We start from the raw sequence: 22199 nt of genomic DNA, 5'->3' as shown, positions 1-22199 counted from the left end.
CGTGAAAATCACCCCCCAATTGGTATCTTAAATGAACTTAATCGTTACGACTTCACAAGTTTCTTGACTCGTGTATATATTGTTTATATGATCTGTAAGTTTGATCGGTTCAAAGTCCTTATTATTGAAATGGCTGTAGTTAAAAGAGGTTGAACGAGTCACTGATCACGAATGTATGCAAATTTAGAAACACCAAATCTTAATCAATTTTTGTCTAACAGAAAAACAAAAAAATACATGATATTCAGAAAAGCAAATCTGACTTTTTTTGTTTTTCGAGATTTTTGGTATCTCTAACAATTTTTAAGTTATTTTGAAAAAAAGCATCTTTTTCAAAATTTAAATTTTTAAAAATTTTACTTTGAAACCAAATTTTTTCAAAAAGAAGCACTTTGAATCGATGAAACTTACAGATCATATAAACACAACATAAGTAAAATAATTTGTGGAGCGGTAACGATTAATTTCATTTAAGTTGCTAATTAGGGAGTGGTCTTACCGATTTTTTTTTTGCAAAAACAAAAGGGACCAACTTTATTTTGAGCGTAACTTGCTTAAATTTAATGCTAGAAACTTTTTGTAAAACAGAAATAAAGCTTTTTTTAAACACTTTAAAAAAGTTGTAATGTGTTTTCCCCAAAAAGTGCTTAATTTTTTGGATATTTCACGTCAAAATATTCTATTTGAAATTTGGTGAATATGAATCTATTTTTCATTGGTTATAACTCTGGTTCTACGAGATCCAGAGACCTAAAGCGTACACCATTTTTTTTACTTTTTTATATGCTATATTTTTGCTAAGAACGTTTTTTCGACAAAATACTTACTTTTTGAGTTATTTGCGAGAAACCGTCTAAAAATGTGGTTATTTTGTTGAAAAATGAACATACTCACTCGCAAATAACTCGAAAAGTGTTGACTTGGCGAAAAAGCTCTATAGAACAAAAGTTACCTAAAATTAGTCAGTTTACCCATTTCCGGACTTATTTGGACATATATTTTTTCACCCCCAAGAGGGGGTGAAAGTCACTCTCAGGGCAAAAGCACACATCGGCACAATATCACTTTTTTTCTTTGACATGTAAGCTATACGTATGCCAAATTTCATGTCAATCCAAGCGGTTCTTTAAAATTTAGAGCAAAAACCGTGAACGAATGGACTATTAAAAAATTAAAAATTTTGCAAACAATATGTATACAACGTCAGAGCAAAAAGAAGGCGAACAAGGAAAAGGGAAAGGGAAAGTAAATCAAAAGTTCTATGTCGCTGCAAATATGTACAAAAGTACTCGAAAGTAATAATCCTGCAAGTCAATTTGCTGAATTCAAATCGTTGCCATCAGCTGGACACTCTTAAGGAATGAAAGCAGGGCTAAATACGTACCGAATTAGGTTAGCTACACTGTAGGTTTGTAATCGCTTTATACTGCTTATGGGTAATATAACGCGATTACAAACCTACATTGTAGCCGAACAATGTAATTAACGTTATAGTATATTTTTTATGAAAACAGAAAAGATACTATATTGAAGGTATGTACTTGCAAAATTATTTAGCTTAAGATAAGGTGATTTTAAATTTTTTTTATGTTTGTCAACTAAAATAGCAATATGTAGGTATAAGAAACTTCAGTCATGGAATGCATCAAAATGTGTTTTCAAGGAGCTAAATATCAAACATTTTTCCGGACCCCCCCTTTCCGCTGGGGGTGGTAAACCTCCCAGACCACCTGGCAGGGGCCCCCAGATCACGTTTGCCCCGGGGCCCCCAAGGTAACCAAACCGTTGAGCTTTTCCATCATATAAGGTTGACTTTGTCAGCCTTCAGCAAGTTGAACCACATTTTTAAATCGTATAACATACCAATGTGTCTTAAAATAAAAACGTTTATTCAGTGTGTTTTGTCAGTGTTGACTTATGGAGTGGAAACGTTGACCATGACAAGGAGAACAGTGCAAAATATCCATGATTATATTGGGTATGTCAATACGAGACAAGCCCAAACCGCCAGCTACGATGAAGTTCAGAACGGGCTGATGCTATAGAGATAATAGTAACACTGAAATGGAACTGGGCAGGTCACGTGGCTCAAATGACAGATAAAAGATGGACAAAGTGGTTACTGGAATGGAGACCAAGAGATATTGCCTACCTACGAAACATCAGAGGTCGTCCATCAACACGTTGGATGACGATTTAAAACGTTGTCATAGGAATTGGATGCAAGATTCACAAGATCGAAACAGATGGAAAATTATGAGTGAGATATATGTCCAGCAGTGTACAAGCGAAGATTGAATGATGATGATGATGACTTTGAACTTACTTCAACTGCTCCTCTCCATTTGTCGGCAGCATGTCTTGCTAATTCCATACGTTTTTGTTTCTTAATTTGATGCTTTTTGTATGCCATTTCTATAACAATCAATCCAATACCACCAACTATGCCGGCTCCTACTAGAATAAAAACTCCAGCCATGTTTTTAAGTCCCAGCGTATTCGGAGTTTTTTCAAATTGTTCGCATTGTTGAAAATTGCCTTGAAGTATCCATTTATTATCCAGACTTTCCATAAATCCACCTAAAAATGGAAATAAACGTAAATATAGTTAGGTCAATTAGTGGTTTTACTTTTGTGTCCATAGAAGCGTTTCAAATTATGCTTACTCTCGTGGAAGTCTAGTATCGCTAAAGTTACATCGTCTGACCAGGGCGACCCTTTTTGTAATCCGATTCCATAGCCTGAGCGACCAAAAAGTTCACCAGCAGTCACTAATTCACAATCTTGTGCAGCTTCAAATTCCAGACGAGAACTATCCCATATAAACGCCATTAGCTTCCTAAAAGTGTAAAAAAGTATATACAGGGTGTTTTATTAATAATTGTCCATATAGTAACTGGAGAAACCTTAGCACAAAATACGAAGATTTAACCTAAAACACTTAAAGAAAATGTGGTTCCTTACTGAGTTACAGGGTGTTTTATTTAATAATTTAAAAATTATTTTTGCTCAGCATTTTAAAACTATTTGACGTATTCTTTTCATACTTGGCAGAAAGTGCGACTACTAGACACCCTACTAAATTATGATAAACAAACGTTTCTAGCTACTACCAGAGGCGTACGACAGGGGATGGTGAATGGTTGACCCTTCTCAAATTCTACGCCACTGGAGGAATTACTATTTTAGTGCTATTTTTCGATTCTCCAATACTTTATACGTAAATAATATACTCTTCATTGGTAACGATAAAGTCATTCATTTTCGAGATATTTGAAGTTAAATATGAAACTGCACAGTTATTTTGATTAATTTATGATATTATTATGATTCATATGATTAAAATTTACAAATTATTTGTACCCAGTACTTTAAAACTATTTGGAGTATCCGTACCATACTTGGCAGAAAGTGTAGGTACTGTGCACCCTACTAAATTAAGATAAATAAACGTTTCTAGCTACTACCAGAGGCGTACGACAGGGGATAGTGGCTGGTTGACCCTTCCCAAATTCTACGCCACTGACGAAATTGCAATTTTAGTATAATTTTTTGATTTTGCAATACTTTTATGTAAATAATATACTGTTTATTCGTAACGATAAAATGATTAGTTTTCGAGATATTTGAAATTAAAAATGAAGCGACACAATACATTAATCAAAATAACCGTGTCGTTTCATTTTTAACTTCAAAGATCTCGAAAACTAATGCCTTTATCGTTACGAATGAAGAGTATATTATTTTCATAGGAAGTATTGGAGAATCAAAAAAATTAACTAAAATAGCAATTTCGCCAGTGGCGTAGAATTTGGAAAGGGTCAACCATTCACTTTCCCCCGTCGTATGCCTCTGGTAATAGCCAGAAACGTTTGTTTAACATAATTTAGTAGTTTATACAGTACCTATACTACCTGCCAAATATGAAAAGGATACGTCGAATAGTTTTAAAATTCTGAGCAAAAATAATTTTTAAATTATTAAATAAAACACCTTGTAACTGAGTAAGGAACCACATTTTATTTAAGTGTTTTAGGTTGAATCTTCGTAATCTGTGCTAAGGTTTAACACCCTGTATATTAAGTCAATAAAATCATGCCATTAAAAAAGAGCTGTATAATGAGTTTTTAGCTAGCTTAGGTGAAATATGTTATAGGAGAGACATCAGTATTAAAAATACCCATTCTTCAAATGAAATGGAGCCTTTGTAGTTGTTAACGAATATAGAATTATGATCTAATAGTAGATCAACCTATTGACCTACAGACAGAAACAAAATTCACGACATAATAGATGTCTCCATAATTAAAAACACAAAAAAAATGAACAAAAAAAAACAAAAATCATGATTATCAGTTAGAACAAGATTGAAGACGAAACAACCTAAGTTAAAAGAAAAGATTTAGAAAAAGTACCCCAATGCAAGCAGAAAACTGGTAATAGAAATTAGAACTAGTGTTTAATCTTCAATATTTAAATTCATATCCGAGAATTAAATAATCTATTAAACGTCCTGTATATGGAACTAACGAATTGTTATTGTTATACAAACATGCACGGCCGGCTAATTTAGTTAATTATTACGAAGCGTAAACAATAATTTCGGACAGTGCACATAAATTTGATGATTTAGTATAATTTCTTTGTTCTTTAATATGTCGTATTAACGTTACGGCACGTGTGGTGTTGACCCAGAAAAATACTGCCACAAAGAAAAGCGTACATTCATGATCATTCATTCGAATCACTTCATAGAGACAAGATGTAGTCTCGATCATTTTTCATTCGTTATTATTAACAGTTACATCTTATTACTGTCAAATTTAAACTTTGTAATTGTCCCGGGTCAAAGTATCAGTTTAAATAAATTCGTATCATTGTAAATTTGGTGTTTCACTACCTACACGGCTCCAACGAAGATTCCAGGCTCAGCTAGAAGTTTAACTGAGACGAACTCATTCATCTAAAGTATTGAGATGCTACGTATTCTCTACCTTTTTATATGAAGTTGAAACCTGGACAATGACGGCCGCAATTGAAAAAAGACTTGCCAGCTTTAAGATGTGGTGTTAAAGAAAAATGTGGAAAATATCATGGACGCAACACGTAATAAACACGTAAACCTTAAGAAAGATGAAAAAAGAAAAAGAAATATACAACAATATGAAGGAAAGAAAAATGAGCTACTTTGGTCACTATAAGAAATGAAAAATATGAGTTGATACGATTGGTTATAAAAGGGAAAGTGAAAGGAAAAAGAGGACCGAGGAAAGGACAAACGTCTTAGTTGAAAATTTTAAAACAGGGGAGTGGAAAGAAATCAATAGAACTCTTCAGAACAGCTGCAGACAGAGTAAAATGGACCATGACGATCGCCAATGGCCTTAAAGGATGAGGCATATGAAGAAGAAGAGAAACCATTAAATACTAAATTAAGATTCCAACTAAGGAAACTAACATAAACCATAAAAATTATATATTACCCCTCTTTGACATCTTGTATTGCAATTTCGGCAGTATCGTAGTTGTTGGCTTCCATAGTCCTGTACATATTAGACAATTCAACTTGTCTTCTAAAATACATATCCACCGATGATCCTTTCACTGTAGCACAAGTCAGATTCTCCATTGTGTTCCTCAACTAAAACAAAACATATTTAGTTTATATGCACCTTTTGGCGTTTAAAAATTTTACCCTAGCGTCGTTAATACCAGTCAGTTTAGTTTTCGGTCTTTCCAACACGAGGAAAGCAGCCAAGTTGGCTGTGTATGAGGCAACAATGATCATGGCAAATCCTGCCCATACCATTCCCAGAACTCTAGCTGAAAAGCTTCTTGGGGTTCCTACAATATATTATACAAATCTGTTCAATCCTTTCGATGAATAGCAGTAATAAAATTAATAAATTTTACTAAAATTCTGTTACATCACATTTACCTTCGCCTATACCACTGTTAAGAAGTACTCCCCAAGCAAACCAGATGGCACTGGAGAGATTTAAGGCATCTTCTTCCGTTCCATCAGTATTTGCTAATTTAAATCTGCCAAATGGAGAAAATCTATCCAGTAGATAAAGCACCAAAGCGACCACGTGTACTGACACCATCACAAGTATCCATAAAGTGTTACTGAATGGTTGCAAGAAAGATACGAGTGTTGAAGATCTTGATGGCTAAAATAGAAAAAATAAAATGTGCAGTTATAACATTGACGTGCAACTTGTGGCGTACGCTGACGACATAGCCTTCATTAGCAGAAACGTAAGTAGTGTAAAGGAAGAATTTGCAAAGTTGTCCAAGGAAAGCTTCCAAGAAGGGTTTGGCAATAAATCAAAATAAAATAAAACACCTAATATGCTCAAGAAAAATAATTTTAATGAGATGAGGATATTGGTGAATATAAGTTTGAAAATGTAGAACACTTTAAATATCTTGGGGTCTCAGTTAATGAAACTAATTATAGAAGCATACCAAGTAATCAATTAAAGAATCCTGGCGGCAACCTGATCCTACTGGATACATAACAACGTCGTCAAAGATAAGAAGCTTATTCAGAATACAAAACTGAAAATTTACAGAGCAGCAATTAGACCAGTAATCACATATGGTACTGAAGTAATGTGCCTGATATAGAAAGATGAAGAAAGGTTGAGGATCCTAGATAGAAAAATCATTCGGAGAATAGAAGGCCCACTAAACTAAGGCAGTAATGAAATTGGAAAACTGATGAGCTACGAAGTAAGACAACTTTTGGAAAGAGAAGGCATCGTCAGATTTATCAAGGCACAAAGACCCAGATGGATGATGGATGGGACATATAAAAAGAAGAAATTATCAAGAAAATCACCAAATGGAGACCAGTATCAGGCAGACCACGAGGAAGACCTAAAAAGAGATAGGAGAACTAGATAACTGCGTTCCTTAAGAAGATGGTAGTTAGAGAATAAACAACCATAAGCAAAAACAGGAACGAATGGAGAAATAAGGAAGAAGACGTAAAGTCACACAACCAATTGTAAAACCAAAATGTTAATGCGGACTAATGCCTTGCGACAAATGAATCGGAAGAGCCCAAAGAGGGAAGCCATCACTCCGGTTGGAGTGTACATTAGGGTGGTGCGAAAAAAGTCAAGTTGATAATTTCGTGTCGATATAGTGCGGAAAAGTTGCGATTGGTAATTACAAGAAAAACAAAAAAAGATTTATTCAAATCGGACTTTATCTTCCGATCCCGCAACAGGCCTAAAAATTATGAAAAAAATGAAATTTTACCTTTTTTCCAAAAATTTTTATTTATTCTTCGTGTACGTTTTATTTATCGCTATAGTGAAATTTATTTACAGTTTGCATGGTAGAGTAGTAGAAAAAATTGATTTACGCATTTAACGAATATTTTCCGATCCCGCAAGGTCAATCAAAATCTATAAAAATTTGAAATTTTTGATGATTTGGATAAATTAAAAAATATTTAGTTATCCAATTTTTTTGTTACATTGTGAAGCTCTTCGCTTGTTTAGCCCGGGAGTAGTCGCGCTCACTTCTGTAACGTCGATAGTTGCGTGTGAGATTCTATCTCAAAATACGAATTTAAAACAAATTTTTATTTTGTACTATTTTTATCTACTTTTTATATCGAAAATATATATTTCTAACAATTTTATTAAAAAAACCTGTGTTAACGGCCACCTGCCAACATCGGCCACCTGTCCTAACGGCCAATTTAAAAATTTCCTTCTTTCATTTTTAGTGGCCGTTACTGACAAATTTTACTGTACATATTACGAAAAAGGATGAAATGTGAGATTCTATCTAACGGCGCGACTACTCGCGGGTTAAAGCTAATTGGCTCTGCCCAAAGCCATAAATTCCACAAAAAGAAGAAGAAGAAGAAAAAAATTCCTACGCATTACTACACCCTTCCTCGAGGCACTTACAAATTTTTTTCAAAATTTCAAAATGTTTCATCAAGTTATCGCGAAAAAGGATAAAAATTGAGATTCTATCTCAGCGCGCGACTACTCGCGGGTTAAATATTGCATGACAATATTTAAACAATTCAGGACTCAAAACGAGGGGGTGGTTGCAGTTCTAGCTCCACACGCACCCCTCTATCCAACCAACCAATGAGTGTGTGTTTTTTAAATTATTTACATAAGTACATTTCTTTTTTATCTGTTTGTGTCCAGTTCTTAAACATCAACTTTGTATTGTGATTTCTTGGTAAAATCTGGCAGCATGGACCTTGATTTAAATGTTTTCCTGATGAATCCATCTGTTGATTCGGCCCCACATACATTAGCATTAGACGATGCTTCCGTGGGCAACTTTAGACAGCGCTCGTCAGCTTGCATGTGACAGGGATAGTTTTATACATTCCAGTCTGGCATGTCTCCCGATGTAATGCAAGAACTTATATCTTCATTTGAAACTCTTCGAAGAACTGGTGGAGAAGACAGTTTTGTAACATTCCAGTGTAGTCCTGTGCTTGAAAATTTCAAGTAGGAGGGATGACATTTCTAATACTTTTGCCCTTGGCTTTAGTCTGTCCAGCTTTTAACACTCTTCTTGACCCTAGCTCTCTATAATGTGTTTCCTTTCTCCCTACTACTTGAAATTTTGAAGCACAGGACTAAACTAAAATAATAGACTGGAATGATGCAAAACTATCTTCTCCATTACATCAGGCGACATGTCAGACTGGAATATAGGTACAAAATTATCCCTGCCACAGGCCAGCTGATGAGCGGTGTCTAAAGTTGGGCACGGAAGCATCATCTAATGCTAATGTATGTGGGCCTCAATCAAGAGATGGATGCATCAGGACAACATTTAAATCAAGGTCCATGTTGCCAGATTTTATCAAGAAATCACAATGCAAAGTTGGTGTTTGAGAGCTGGACACAAACAGATGAAAAAGAAATGTACATATGTAAATAATGTAAAAAACACACACTCATTGGCTGGTTGGAGACAAGGGGGCGTGTGGAGTTAGAAGTGCTACCACCCCCTAGTTTTGAGATCTGGGTTGTTTAAATATTGTCGTGCAATATCTAAACAAGCGAAGAGCTTCACAATGTAACAAAAAAATGAGATTACTAAATGTTTTTTAATTTTTTAAAATCATCAAAAATTTCAATTTTTTTTAGATTTTGATTGACCTTGAGGATCGGAAAATATCCGTTAAATGCGTAACCATAAATAAAACATACTCGAAGGATAAATAAAAATTTTTGAAAAAAAGGTTAAATTTCATTTTTTTCATAATCTTTAGGTCCGTTGCGGGATCGGAAGATAAAGTCCGATTTGAATAATTCTTTTTTTGTTTTTTTTTTTTAATTACCAATCCCAACTTTTCCCCACTATAGCGATACGGAATTATCAACTTAACTTTTTTCGCACCACCCTAGTGTACATGCCGTGATGATGAACGTAATGAAATTTAACCTACCTTCTTTTCTAAAATTGTTATTCCTTGATACTTAAACGGTTTACTGAATTCAATAAACTCAGCTCTTTCCGGATTTATTGTTAAGGGTGCTACGATCATAGCTGCCCGATCTGCTACCAGTTCTCCTATTAATCCAGTCCACTCTTTCTTGCCACTGCCTGACACGTTACGAATCAGATAGTTCCCAAACTGGCCATCTGGCGATAGAGCTAAACTGTATGTGAAGTTGATCTTTTTGGACAATTCTTTGAGTAGATCTATACAGTATCCTCTGCAGCAGTAGACGCTTGTAACTGCAAAATATAGACTTCGTATAGTAATATAATGAAGCTTAGGAAAAGAGATGTACAAGAAAACCGAGGAGAAGATGTAAGTAGCATGTGGCAGCTGACTTGAAAAAGGTTTAGCAGCACAGAAAGGTTTTTCAGAGACTTGTGAAAGGGGTAATGGTAAGGAAGAAGAACAAGAAATATTTATTATAAATATTGTTAACTAGATTTTACCATGTATTGTCAAAAGGGGTCGTATATACAATTTTGTTTTTATTCTCATCATTATTTATTTTTCATAAACCAGTGACTATTTTAACATAGATCACAACTCTGTTTAGTAAAGGATCTTCATTCTTTGTCATTTTTTAGTTTCGGCTTCTTTTAATTTGTTTGCTTGTTATTGATCTTGTTCCATATTCCACTGTTTTTAACGAGCATGCAAATGGGTCAACTTCGTCCTTGAGTCTCTAGTGGCAATAATGTTCTTGGTTTTTTTAGACCGAGGATATAAGTTAGGTACTCCTTTTTGTTAACATTATCACCATCTTTATTCGTCAAAATTGACTTCGCTTTCATTACTCTTTTTGTCACCATTGACTCCTAACGTGGGTTTACATTATTCACTTTTGTTATAGGTTCTTACATAATCATTTAATAACAATAAAATTAAACAGTTATGCAGTGAAAAGACAATCCCAATCGTTGTCGACCAGTAGGAAGGTTTCCTAAAATATGGAGAGACAGTCTGCACTGTAGATTGCAAGAAAAGCATGTGATAAAAGACAAAAGAATTAAATTTGTACACCAGAAAATATATAAATACAATTCGTTAGAACATACATTGATGAACATACATTGATGTACCAAAATTATACATTTTCTACTTACTTTCTTCAAACGTTGTATTAAAATGAGGACATTCGATCTCATCAGGATTGCAAGTTTCTTGCAGTTCAGTCAGTTTCCTTACATACACAAATGGTTTTTCTTCTATGGTTAGTACTTTCAGGTGAGTGGGAATTTCAATACCTTCTGGTTTTTCTGTTTGTCTACCAGGCCATATGATGCTATTCTCGTCCACTTTTAAATTCATTTTATTTAATTCCTAAAATTAATTTAGGTTATTAAAAATATAAAATTAACGACACTATGGGAACATAAAAGTTCCTTTAAATAAATGCACAAAATATAGTAGTGGTTCATTTACACTTGGCAAGTTTACTAGCTGAAAGTACTTACGGCCACTAAACTTGCCATGTGTAAACAACAGGAAGGTGGACTTGTTAGCACTTCTACTAGAAATGTGGAATATGAGAATGCATCAATGAACTGTTCAAAGAAAATAGGGCAGAACAGATTGAAGTAGAAGTAGAAGATGGTATGGTTTAAAGGATATTAAGATGATATTAAAATGGCGTTAAAAACAGCAAAAATGGCAAAGCAGTAGGTCCAGACCAAATTACAGTGGAAACCATCATGTTCTCAAAAATTATTCTTGAAGATAATACATGGTGGTATAAATAAAAAACTGAAAGAAGGAATAGAAGATAGTCAGTTTGGATTCAGTTCATTTGACAAAGTAAGACATACACATTTAGTCCAAATTCTAAAGACAAAAGACATAGAAAAAAGGGACTTAAGAACAATAACGAACCTTTACTGGAATCAGAGCAGTGGCGTAACTAACGCCAATGCAACCAATGCGGTGCATTGGGGCGCAGGCCTTAGGGGGGCGCAAAAAACTGATATTCTGGAAAAATTTTAGCTAAAAAATATGTTGAAGCAAAACTACCTGTAGCTTCCCGAAAATAAAAAATGTAAAAAAATATTCGTGGTATTTTATTACGTTCACTCACTTCAGTTCAGTCACAACAGAATGTTGGTGATTTTTTTGTTTACTATAAGTGATAATTGTGTGTAAGTAAGAAAGTGTATTGTGATAAGTAAGAAACTCGCCTCAGCCTGCTATGCTATAAGATCTGTTTCGAAAGAACTCAATTTAGCATCTTCTAAACTAACATATTTTTCTTTGTTCGAGTCTCATCTTCGATATGGTCTTCCTTTTTGGGGTTCTAGTACAGCTGCCCAGTTAGATGTTATTTTTAAATTACAAAAAAGAGCAATAAGGTATCTGTTTGGCCTCAGAAGAACAACACATTGCAGAAGTTACTTCAAAGATCACGGCATTTTAACCCTTACATCTTTATATATTTTAGAAACTGTTTGCTTAATTCGTAAACACATGCATGTCTTTCCAGCAAGGCCTCGTCATGACTACTCCACCAGAAATTCAAATTTTGATGTCTATTTACCGATCCCGTCCTCTGAGTTAGTAAAGAAATCTATATTATATTCCGCAAAAAAACTATACAACCATCTTCCTTTACAACTCAAATCTGCAACATCTTTCCCCAAGTTCCGTAAAATGACAAAAGCTCATCTATCTAAAAGACCATATTATTCAGTAGAAGAGTTTCTTAATGACTAACTAAGAAATTACAGTAATGTACAAGTAACCAAACTTATCTATATTTGGGTGTCACATGCAGCAGCTTAAACTTATTAGTTCCTATGTCTATAAATAGTTTACTTTGTTGTATATTCACTTTGCAATTTCTATAAATTGTTGCAAATATATCGATTTTGTTTTTTTTTCTTTACTTTATTAACTTATATTTTGTATTTTTGTATATTTTTTTTATATTGACGATTAATCAAATTTCATAAAATTGTATTTGTTATTGTTATTGTTAGATATTATTTATTTATTTTTTCTGACTTTAATTAAGCTTTGTCCATAAAATTTGTATTTTCAGTGACAATAAAGCATATTTCTATTCTATTCTATTCTATACTATTATCGTTATCTTATCTCCTCAGCGCGACGATGCACATCTGTGTTTATGGCTTTCTCATCAAAACTGCTTTTGTTTATTTATCGTTGTTAGCTACAAAGATATTCAGGTAAAATATTTTAGTATTATTTTAGTAACTAGGACAACGTGTCCCTGTCATGTGTCAGTCCAACAAAAATAATTTTGACTTCGAACAAGAACAGTGAAGTTGCAGAAGCAAATAGTCTTATAAAGCAAATGTCTTCATTTGATTTTGTTTTGATGTTAGTGTTTCAAAGTCGAATTTTAGAAAGAATCCAGATTACATCGAAAACCCTACAGAGATCCAATGGTAATCTAGATGATGCAAAGAAGCTCATTCAGAAGTGTTTAAAGACTGTGAGCGAATTGCGAGGAGAATTCGACGATATCCTGGATCAAGCCAGAAAGTTAGCTGCGAAGTGGAATATTGATTCCTCAATGACCTCCAAACGCAAAAGAAAAGTAAAGACTTTTTTTGACGAACTTTCTAGTGACTATGAGTTTAGTGATCCTGTGCATTGCTTTAAAGTTAAGGTATTTTTGAGAGCTGTTGATATTCTTATTTCACAGTTAATGGTAGGGGAGCAAAGTATGCTAAATGTGCAGTCACTCGAGCGTTATGGGGACCTACTGGGTTTTGAAGAGTAGGTCCTAAAACCAAAAAAAGTTAAGTAAAGTTTTCCATTTTAGTGGGCGCTTGCCATTTTTTAATTTAATTTTCCATTTCCAACAATCGTTTTTTCCGATTATAACGCCATCTATCCATAATTCGAAAAAATGTTTCGAATAAAAGTTACTTATTTTTACATAAGGAATTAAAATCTGCAATAAACAATGGGGGCTCCTATTTAAGATTTTAAAGTAACCCCCACCCCCACCTCCGTGGGGGGTTGTTTGGTGCCATTCGATAGATCTTTCAAAAATATTGAATAAGTGTATTTTTCAGTTTTTCGATCTGATGTTCATTTCGCGAAATATTCGCTTTTTTCTTGTGAAACTTTGGGACTTTTGAGACTACGCCCGGCTCAAATCGTCAGATTTTTTAAATATACACTCTTTTGCATGTACTTAACTTACCTTATCTTAATCTGACAATTTCGAGTTTTTTTTACGGATAGATTTTTTTTCGGGCCCCCCTTAACGAACTCCCCTGTGTTAAGAGCCAATATATGGTAGAGGTACATCTGCAGGGTACCAGGTTTCTCCCCATATGATAATCTGACGCGCTCGAGTAACTGCAAAAATCCCCGCTTGGGCTCCCCTACCAAAACGAAAGGTTTAAATCTATGGTATGTATAACTGACACGTTCAGTTTTTTAAACCAAGATAATTTATTACATTTTTCTGACAAACAACTTGTAAAGTCAGCCTCTGAGTTTTGTAAAAAATATGAATCTGATGTGACTCATGCTTTGACCAATGAAGTAATTTGCCTTAGAAATGTAGTCAAAGACGATATCAAAAGTAATAAAATAAGCAAAATCAGCCACTTGGCTGATTATCTATTGATTAGGAATAAATTTATTGCATCAAGTGTCCCAAATGTAAGTACAGCATTAATAATGTTTCTTACATTACCGTAACTGTTGCAAGTAGTGAAAGAACTTTTTCTAAACTAAAAATAATAAAGAACTACTTAAGGAACTCTATGTCCAATACTAGACTGTGTGATCTTAGTGTAATTAGTATTGAACATGAAAGAGCTCGGTCTTTAGATGTAGAAAAGTTAGCAAGACTGTTCCTAGAAACAAAGAGCCGCAGGGGCTTTGTCAGGGAATAGGAATTAACGTACAGTGTTGTTCCTATGAGCTGTAGGTAGGTTTGACTGTAAGAATGCATCATCTGGTAAAATTAATCAAAGTTTGAGAAACGGAACATAAACATTATATTGTTGCTTGCAATATCATGTATACGATACTGTATAGGGCACTGAATAAATAAAAAATGTTGAGTAAAGTAAGTAGTGTATATTTTATCGTCCTAAAAAGTACATTAATTAATTGTAAGTATATAATGTGATCCTTACTTCAGTTATATTATTGGTATTTGGAAATGTTCAATAACTTAAGGGGCTATCCTAGTGTAACAATACGAATTTCGTACTTTTACACTAAGATAGCCCCTTAATTTTACTTTCAATTAATTTTTTGAATAATAACTTTTTAATAATTAACTTTAAAATTACTGTTATATTTTTTTGTATAATCTTTCTCTGGAGAAATGTTAGTTTCGTTGGAGGTTGGGGGGGGGTGGAGAATAAGTCTGGGAATAGGGGCGCAGGTCAGACTAGTTACGCCACTGAATCAGAGACCACAAATTGTAATAGATACCGAACCTAGTTCAGAAATTGAAATCAAGGGAGGAGTAAGGCAGGGTTGTTTTATATCTCCATTACTATTCAATGTATAATCTGTATTCCGCAGAGGTGGAGGCGTAGAAATATGGGTTAGAAATGGTATCAAATCAAACAAAATCGATGTTCACGAGTTTTGTGTTAATAAACATTCAGAATTTTGTTGAGTTTCATATAAAGACAGATTAAATAACATAGTTATAATATTAAACTGTTATAGATGTTATTTATTGCCCCCTCTGGCAATATTAATACTTTTTTAGAAAATCTTGAGTCGGTTTTAAATTTCGTTTTTAAATCTAATACCTATATTATTGTATGCGGTGATTTTAATGTTGATACAAGATATTTAAATTATGATGTTATCAAACTACAAAATGTCCTTTCTTCTTTTAATCTAAATTTTAATCTCGTAAAATGGCCCACTAGGGTCACGGATACCAGCATTACGACGATTGATAATGTCTTTGTTAATTTTTCAAACTCTTCACTTCAAAATGAGAGTAACATAACACTTTCAAACGGGGATAACTTAATTACAGATTCGTTAGAAATAGCCAATAAATTTAACCTATTTTTTTTTAAATGCTCCATTGGATGCAATTGCGACCATCCCAATCAAACCTGATAGTACATATATTTGTAACAACACTGTTTTGGATGACCACCTTCTTCTTCATCCGTACACTACAATAGAATTAAACAAATTATTAAACCAAAAACTAAAAAACAAAAAATCTCGGGGCTTTGATGAAATCCCTGGGTTTTTAATAAAAAAGGTTGTTTCTTGTATAATATCGCCATTAATATATTTAGTTAATCTATCGTTTTTAAACGGCGATTTTCCAGATTGTATAAAAACTGGAAAGGTGTTACCAATTCATAAAAAAGGTGACCCAAAACAAGTTAATAACTACCGTCCAATTACAATTTCTTCGGTATTTTCTAAAATTTTTGAATACAGTTATTTACAAAGACTTGATTCATTTTTACAGACGAATAAAGTGATTGTTAGTAACCAACATGGTTTCCAGTCTAAAAAATCTACCCAAACAGCAATGCATTCCTTTTATGATACTCTCACATCTTTAATAGATACTGGAGAGAGTCCTGTTGGGATATTTTGTGATCTTAGCAGGGCTTTCGACTGTGTCAATCACGAAATTTTATTTTATAAATTAAAAAATATCGGCATTCAACATCGTTAACATCCTATTTAACTGCACGTCGTCAATACGTCAGCTTAACAGAAAAAGGCAAATTATCAAATGCGACGCATAAATCCAACTATCTTAATATTGACATAGGTGTACCGTGTACCGCAAGGCTCAATTTTAGGACCTGTTCTCTGTCTTATTTATGTAAACGATGTTGTCTCGGTTAACTCGGATGGACATTTCACGATATTTGCAGACGACATAAATGCAATAGTCAATGGACCTGATACTTCTTTGAAGTCCTAACAGTTTACTGCCAGATCTTTTTAACTGGTTCTGTAATAATAATCTATTGTTGAACACCCAAAAAACTCTTTTCATGCAATTTCATAATAGGCAACGTTGTATTAACCCAATTAACTTAAATATAAATAATAATGATATTGAACTTGTTTCATCATTAAAGTTCTTAGGACTTCATATAGATGAATGTCTTAATTGGAGGAAACATTGTGATACACTGGCCGCAAAATTGAACTCAGTAACGTTTTTGTTTCGAAATTTAAAACAAGTATTAGCGGAGAAACAATTAATAATGCTTTATTGTGCTAAGCCGAATCTCGTTTGCGATACGGTATTTGTTTTTGGGGATCAAGTTGCCATATCAATGAAGTGTTTTTTGCACAAAAAAGAATAATACGGACTATTGCTGGTATCCCTCATAAAACAAGTTGTAGGCAATACTTTCAAAATTTCAAAATATTGCCATTGGCCTGTATTTATATTCTGGAGACTTGCATAATATATTTAGTAACCTCGAAAATTTTAAAACCAATGGTCAAATACATAACATGAATACTAGATATAATATAAAGATCCCTTACGTGCCCCAATGTGTAGGGGAAATATACAGGGTGCGCCAAACCTCTGGTCTTCTTTGATTACGGCTAAACTATGAGATATACAAAAAAATGTTTATAACAAAACTAATGTGTATCAAAGAAGTCTATAATTTAAAATTATTTTCAATTATACAGGATGAGTCAGAACGACGGTATGAACCAAAGTTGTATTTTTTTAAATGGAACACCCTGTATATTAAATCATTTTTGAATATATTATTTAAAAATATGAAAAATTTGTATAAGGTCTTATAGGCCTAAAGTTAATAATTTTCAAAATATTTACATTTTTATTGAGAAAAATGGTAATATTTATAGGGTTGTGGATTATGTTTCCAAGGAAATAAAAATTTAGGTGCTAGGTCAAAGTTTTTAAAATATAGTGTTATTTTTAAATAATTTAATATTTTTTACTTTTAGCCATAAAATATACAGTGTTATCACTATTTGCAAATACAAAATTTTCTCATTTTTTTTAAATGGGACACCCTGTATATTAGTTTTGCGTTTGGTAGTAAATATTACAACCTTTCTTTTGGTACAAGTTGTATGTACCTAGCTTGTTTCGTTTTGTAGATATTTTTAAAAAACTATAGATTTTACGTTTTTGCGGATTTTTTATTTAAAAATTTTTTTGCAAAAAAAATAATTATAATCTGGTTTTAGAAACATACACTAAAATATAAAATATGAAAATAAAAACGTAATTAAAGATTAAAATAAATCGTATGCTAGTACAATTCAATTGAATTTAATAACTTTAAATTATTTTACAAAAAAATATTTTACCTTATTAATGGATACATAAATTAGTTACTAAATTAAATAAACAACCAAATTTTAAATCAATCGTAGTAATTCTTCTACCGCAGCAACTTTCCTGTACCAAATTAATTGTCAGTTATATTGTATTTACGAGTAAGATCAGTTAATAACTTTTTAATTTACCTACATCTTGAGAACGTATAAAGTATGCTTTGAAACAAATGAACGTTATGGAAGTATATTAAGAAGTAAATAGTATCTATGTACCTACTCGTGTCACAAAAGCTGGTAATAATTTCTAATTGTTTCGCCCAAAACAAATGTCATATCCAAAAATTTTTCGGTTAAAAAATTAAAATTTAAAATATAAAAAATTGTTACAAAAATTTCAACTACAAAAGTATTACCAGTTTTTGTGACACCAGTAAATACTATTTATATTAATAAATAATTTGGATGATACATTTAACATTCATTTGTTTCAAAGCATACTTTATAATAATTTTTATATTCTCAAGATGTATGTAAGTAAATTTAAAAGGTAAATTAAAAGTTTAACTAAATACAATTTAACTAACAATTAATTTGGTACAGGAAAGTTGCTGTAGTAGAAAAATTACTACGGTTGATTTAAAATTTGGTTGTTTATTTAATTTAGTAACTAATTTATGCATTCATTAATATGGTAAAATATTTTTTGTAAAATAATTTAAAGTTATTAAATTCAATTGAGTTGTACTACCATACGATTTATTTTAATCTTTAATTACGTTTTTATTTTCATATTTTATATTTTAGTGTATGTTTCTAAAACCAGATTATAATTATTTTTTTTGCAAAAAAAAATTTAAATAAAAAATCCGCAAACACGTAAAATCTATAGTTTTTTTAAAATATCTACAAAACGAAACATGCTAGGTACATACAACCTTATACCAAAAGAAAGGTTGTAATATTTACTACAAAACGCAAAACTAATATACAGGGTGTCCCATTTAAAAAAAATGAGAAAATTTTGTATTTGCAAATAGTGATCACACTGTATATTTTATGGCTAAAAGTAAAAAATATTAAATTATTTACAAATACCACTATATTTTAAAAACTTTGACCTATCACCTAAATTTTTATTTGCTTGGAAACATAATCCACAACCCTATAAATATTACCATTTTTCTCAATAAAAATGTAAATATTTCGAAAATTATTAACTTTAGGCCTATAAGACCTTATACAAATTTTTCATATTTTTAAATAATATATTCAAAAATGATTTAATATACAGGGTGTTCCATTTAAAAAAATAAAACTTTGGTTCATACCGTCGTTCTGACTCACCCTGTATAATTGAAAATAATTTTAAATTATAGACCTCTTTGATACACATTAGTTTTGTTATAAACATTTTTTTGTATATCTCATAGTTTAGCCGTAATCAAAGAAGACCAGAGGTTTGGCGCACCCTGTATATTGCAGGTCCCCGAGTATAATGGGACAAAGACTCTATAATAGATTACCAACGCATATAAAATTGTGTAAGAGCCTGACAAGCTTTAAACTAAATTTAAAGGAATTTCTGATGACACACATTTTTTATTCAGTTGAAGAATTTCTTCAATTTTAAATGTATTTTCGTTGTTAGTTTGTGTAGTGTGATTGTTTATTTTGTTTGTTATATTTACTTAATGTATTACTTTTGACTAATTATATACAGACTCTGTCTGTCTAAAAGAAAATAAAGTATTTATTTATTTATTTATTTATTTGTATAGTGAATCCATTTTTGAAGAAGCATTACTATCTAAAAGTGAAGGAATAATAAAAAACGGAAGAACTATCAACAACATAAGATATGCAGATGATACTGTGATCATGGCAAGTTCTACTGAACAACTCCGACTACTATACACTAAGCAACACAAATAGTTTCTGTGAAAAATTTGGACTAAAAATGAAGGACTAAAAATGAAGGACTAAATATATGATAATAACTAAGACAACAAATATACCAAAATAAACACACACTTAGGAGCTGTACAGATAAAAAGGGTTGATAAATACAAATACCTAGGAACCTGGATTTCAGAAAATAATAATCAAAAAACAGAAATTGGGGCCAGGATAGAAATAGCTAGAAATTGGTTTGTAAATATGAAAAAAGTTTTCTGCAATAAAGATCTTATATTAAAACTGAGAGTAAGACATGTCTGAGATGCGTCTGATGTATCTGATAAGCTAGAGTCATTTGAAATGTGGTGTTACAGATAACAGAAGGATGCTTAGGATAACATGGACAAAGAAGAAAACAAATACGAAAGTATTGCGAAATTAAGAAGAGGGAGGACTATAGGAAGAATGAGAGCATTATGGTTGAAAAAATTAAGGGACTAGTTAAATGTAGTTCTATAGCAGTTCTTCAGAGCAGCGGTAGATAGAGTAAAGATAGTGTTGATGATATCCAACCTCCGATTGGGAGACGGCAATAAAAGAAGAAGAAGAATGCAAAAAATAAACTCTATCGAATTACCTTATTGAAAAAATATTTTCCAACTACCACTTTCTTCTTCTTTCTCTGTATATTTACAATGTTATATTCAGCGTTAATTCGATCACCTTGATCATCGAAAGCAACTTTGCCTGTTTCACCATTTATCAATACTTGTTTTCGAATGAAATTAAACAGATCTCGTCCTGTATCCCAAATGGATCCCGAATTGTCGCAGTCTTCAGGAGCTTCTGTGATTTCCTTCGTTTGGTTCATGTCACGCAGAGCTGAAGCTAAAACGTATCTAAAAAATGTTCATATTAAAGAACAGAAGAGGAATAAATTGTAATTACTTGCATGCTATCTCTGATATGAGCCTTCTCGTTGGTGGCGTTGACTAGTTTTAAGCCTAATATTCCTTCAGGAATATTATCAGCTTCTAAAGCTTGTTCTGTTACAATCCAAGCAAATCCTGCATCTGTCATGTTAAATGCTGCGGCATCTCTGAATATAATTTTCGCGTCGTTTTTGCTGAAAAAAAGGAAGATGGAAGATATATAATACCTAATTGATTGTATATGTCATTCAATTAATTTTAGTTTCATTTTAATTCATTTTAACGATTAATATTAGTATGAATGACACTATTTAAATATTGTTTAATTCTTTTCAGACTACTCTTTCAGGAAGGGGGGTAATTCGAAAAAATGTCTCGAACAAAAGTTATTTTTACGTAAGAAATCCAAATCTGTAATAAAAAATGGGAACTCCTATTTAAGATTTAAAAGTAACCCCCCACCCCTTTCCGTGTGGAGTCTTGTTTGGTATCATTCGATAGATTTTTGAAAAATATTGAACATGTATTTTTTAGTTTTTCGATCTGACATTCATTTCGCGAAATATTCGCTTTTTTGGTGAAACTTTGTGACTCGCCCATTTCTTTACACCCCTCGCAAATCGTCTGATTCTTTAAATATACACTGTTCTGCATGTACTGAACTTACCTTACCTTAATCTGACGATTCCAGTTTTTCTAAGGATAATTTTTTTTTTCGGACCCCCTTAACGAACTCTCCTGTATTAAGAGCCAATATATGGTAGAGGTTACATTTACAGGACAAGGTTTCTCCCCATGTGAATTTGTAAAGCTCTCGAGTAACTGTAAAAATCCCCGCTTGGGCTCCCCTACCTTATCTAGAATGACCCGGATAAATCAAGAAGTTATCAATCTTCTTTGCCTTTTTTTCCAGCCAGTTTGGATAATAAGCAAAGTATCCAGACAAAACTAGTTTTACCCAATTTCGTAACATATTTATATTATCCGTAACATAATATGGTTTATCAGGTGTTTATCCGCAACATATCGTTGGTTTGGAAGAAGAATGTCACAACTCAAAAATTGCTATTTTTGAGGTTTATCCTCTAATCAACTCTACACGTTAAACTTTATTATGGGAAAAATTGTCAGAAGTTGCACTCATAGAATTTCCGTTAGATGGCGACTTATGACAGTTTGACTTTGTTAAATCCATGCACTACATTTTAAGGAAGAGTGGCGCAATGTACCTAGTTGTGTTTCAGTTGTTGTGGAAGTTACCACGTGTTTTTTGGAGAACAGTGTTACAAGTTAAAAAAGGAACGTATTTTTTTGGGATTTTGTGTTTAATATTTAATTCAAGACAGTTACATTTCGTCTTAGGTAAGTATTCCTTATCAGCGGTTCTCAACCTTTTTGAGTGATGTACCACCTACAGTTATTTTTATTATTTTTGGTAATGTACCCTCGGAGATCCGTGGAAAAAATTTACACCCAAAATAACAAAATTCAGTTTGGCAACACTGTGCGAATGTTGATAGTAACATATCCTTTTTAAGATAAGCACAACTGTAATTTAGTCCAAACAAATTAATATATTTTTTTGCCAACAAAAATGAGATTTT

At 32.5% G+C, this 22199-nt stretch overlaps 1 protein-coding gene across 5 annotated transcripts in view; it reads right to left on the bottom strand.

Annotated features, from left to right (window-relative positions):
* The window catches only part of LOC114331106 (glutamate [NMDA] receptor subunit 1), a 79312-nt gene that overhangs the window by 2801 nt on the left and 54312 nt on the right, over positions 1 to 22199 (bottom strand). For all 5 annotated transcript variants that reach the window (XM_050650900.1, XM_050650899.1, XM_050650898.1 and 2 more), the window contains 9 exons: positions 20616 to 20789; positions 20301 to 20562; positions 10609 to 10825; positions 9449 to 9741; positions 5939 to 6173; positions 5696 to 5844; positions 5484 to 5641; positions 2667 to 2839; positions 2327 to 2580 (listed from right to left, as the gene is read on the bottom strand). In XM_050650900.1, the coding sequence (XP_050506857.1) occupies positions 2327 to 2580; positions 2667 to 2839; positions 5484 to 5641; positions 5696 to 5844; positions 5939 to 6173; positions 9449 to 9741; positions 10609 to 10825; positions 20301 to 20562; positions 20616 to 20789 (1915 nt within the window). The remainder of the gene's footprint in view (positions 1 to 2326; positions 2581 to 2666; positions 2840 to 5483; positions 5642 to 5695; positions 5845 to 5938; positions 6174 to 9448; positions 9742 to 10608; positions 10826 to 20300; positions 20563 to 20615; positions 20790 to 22199) is intronic.

This window comes from Diabrotica virgifera, chromosome 5 (genome assembly GCF_917563875.1).
Source record: "Diabrotica virgifera virgifera chromosome 5, PGI_DIABVI_V3a".
NCBI lineage: Eukaryota > Metazoa > Arthropoda > Insecta > Coleoptera > Chrysomelidae > Diabrotica > Diabrotica virgifera.
Note: the sequence above shows the minus strand (reverse complement) of the source record. Positions and strands in the feature narration are given on the sequence as shown.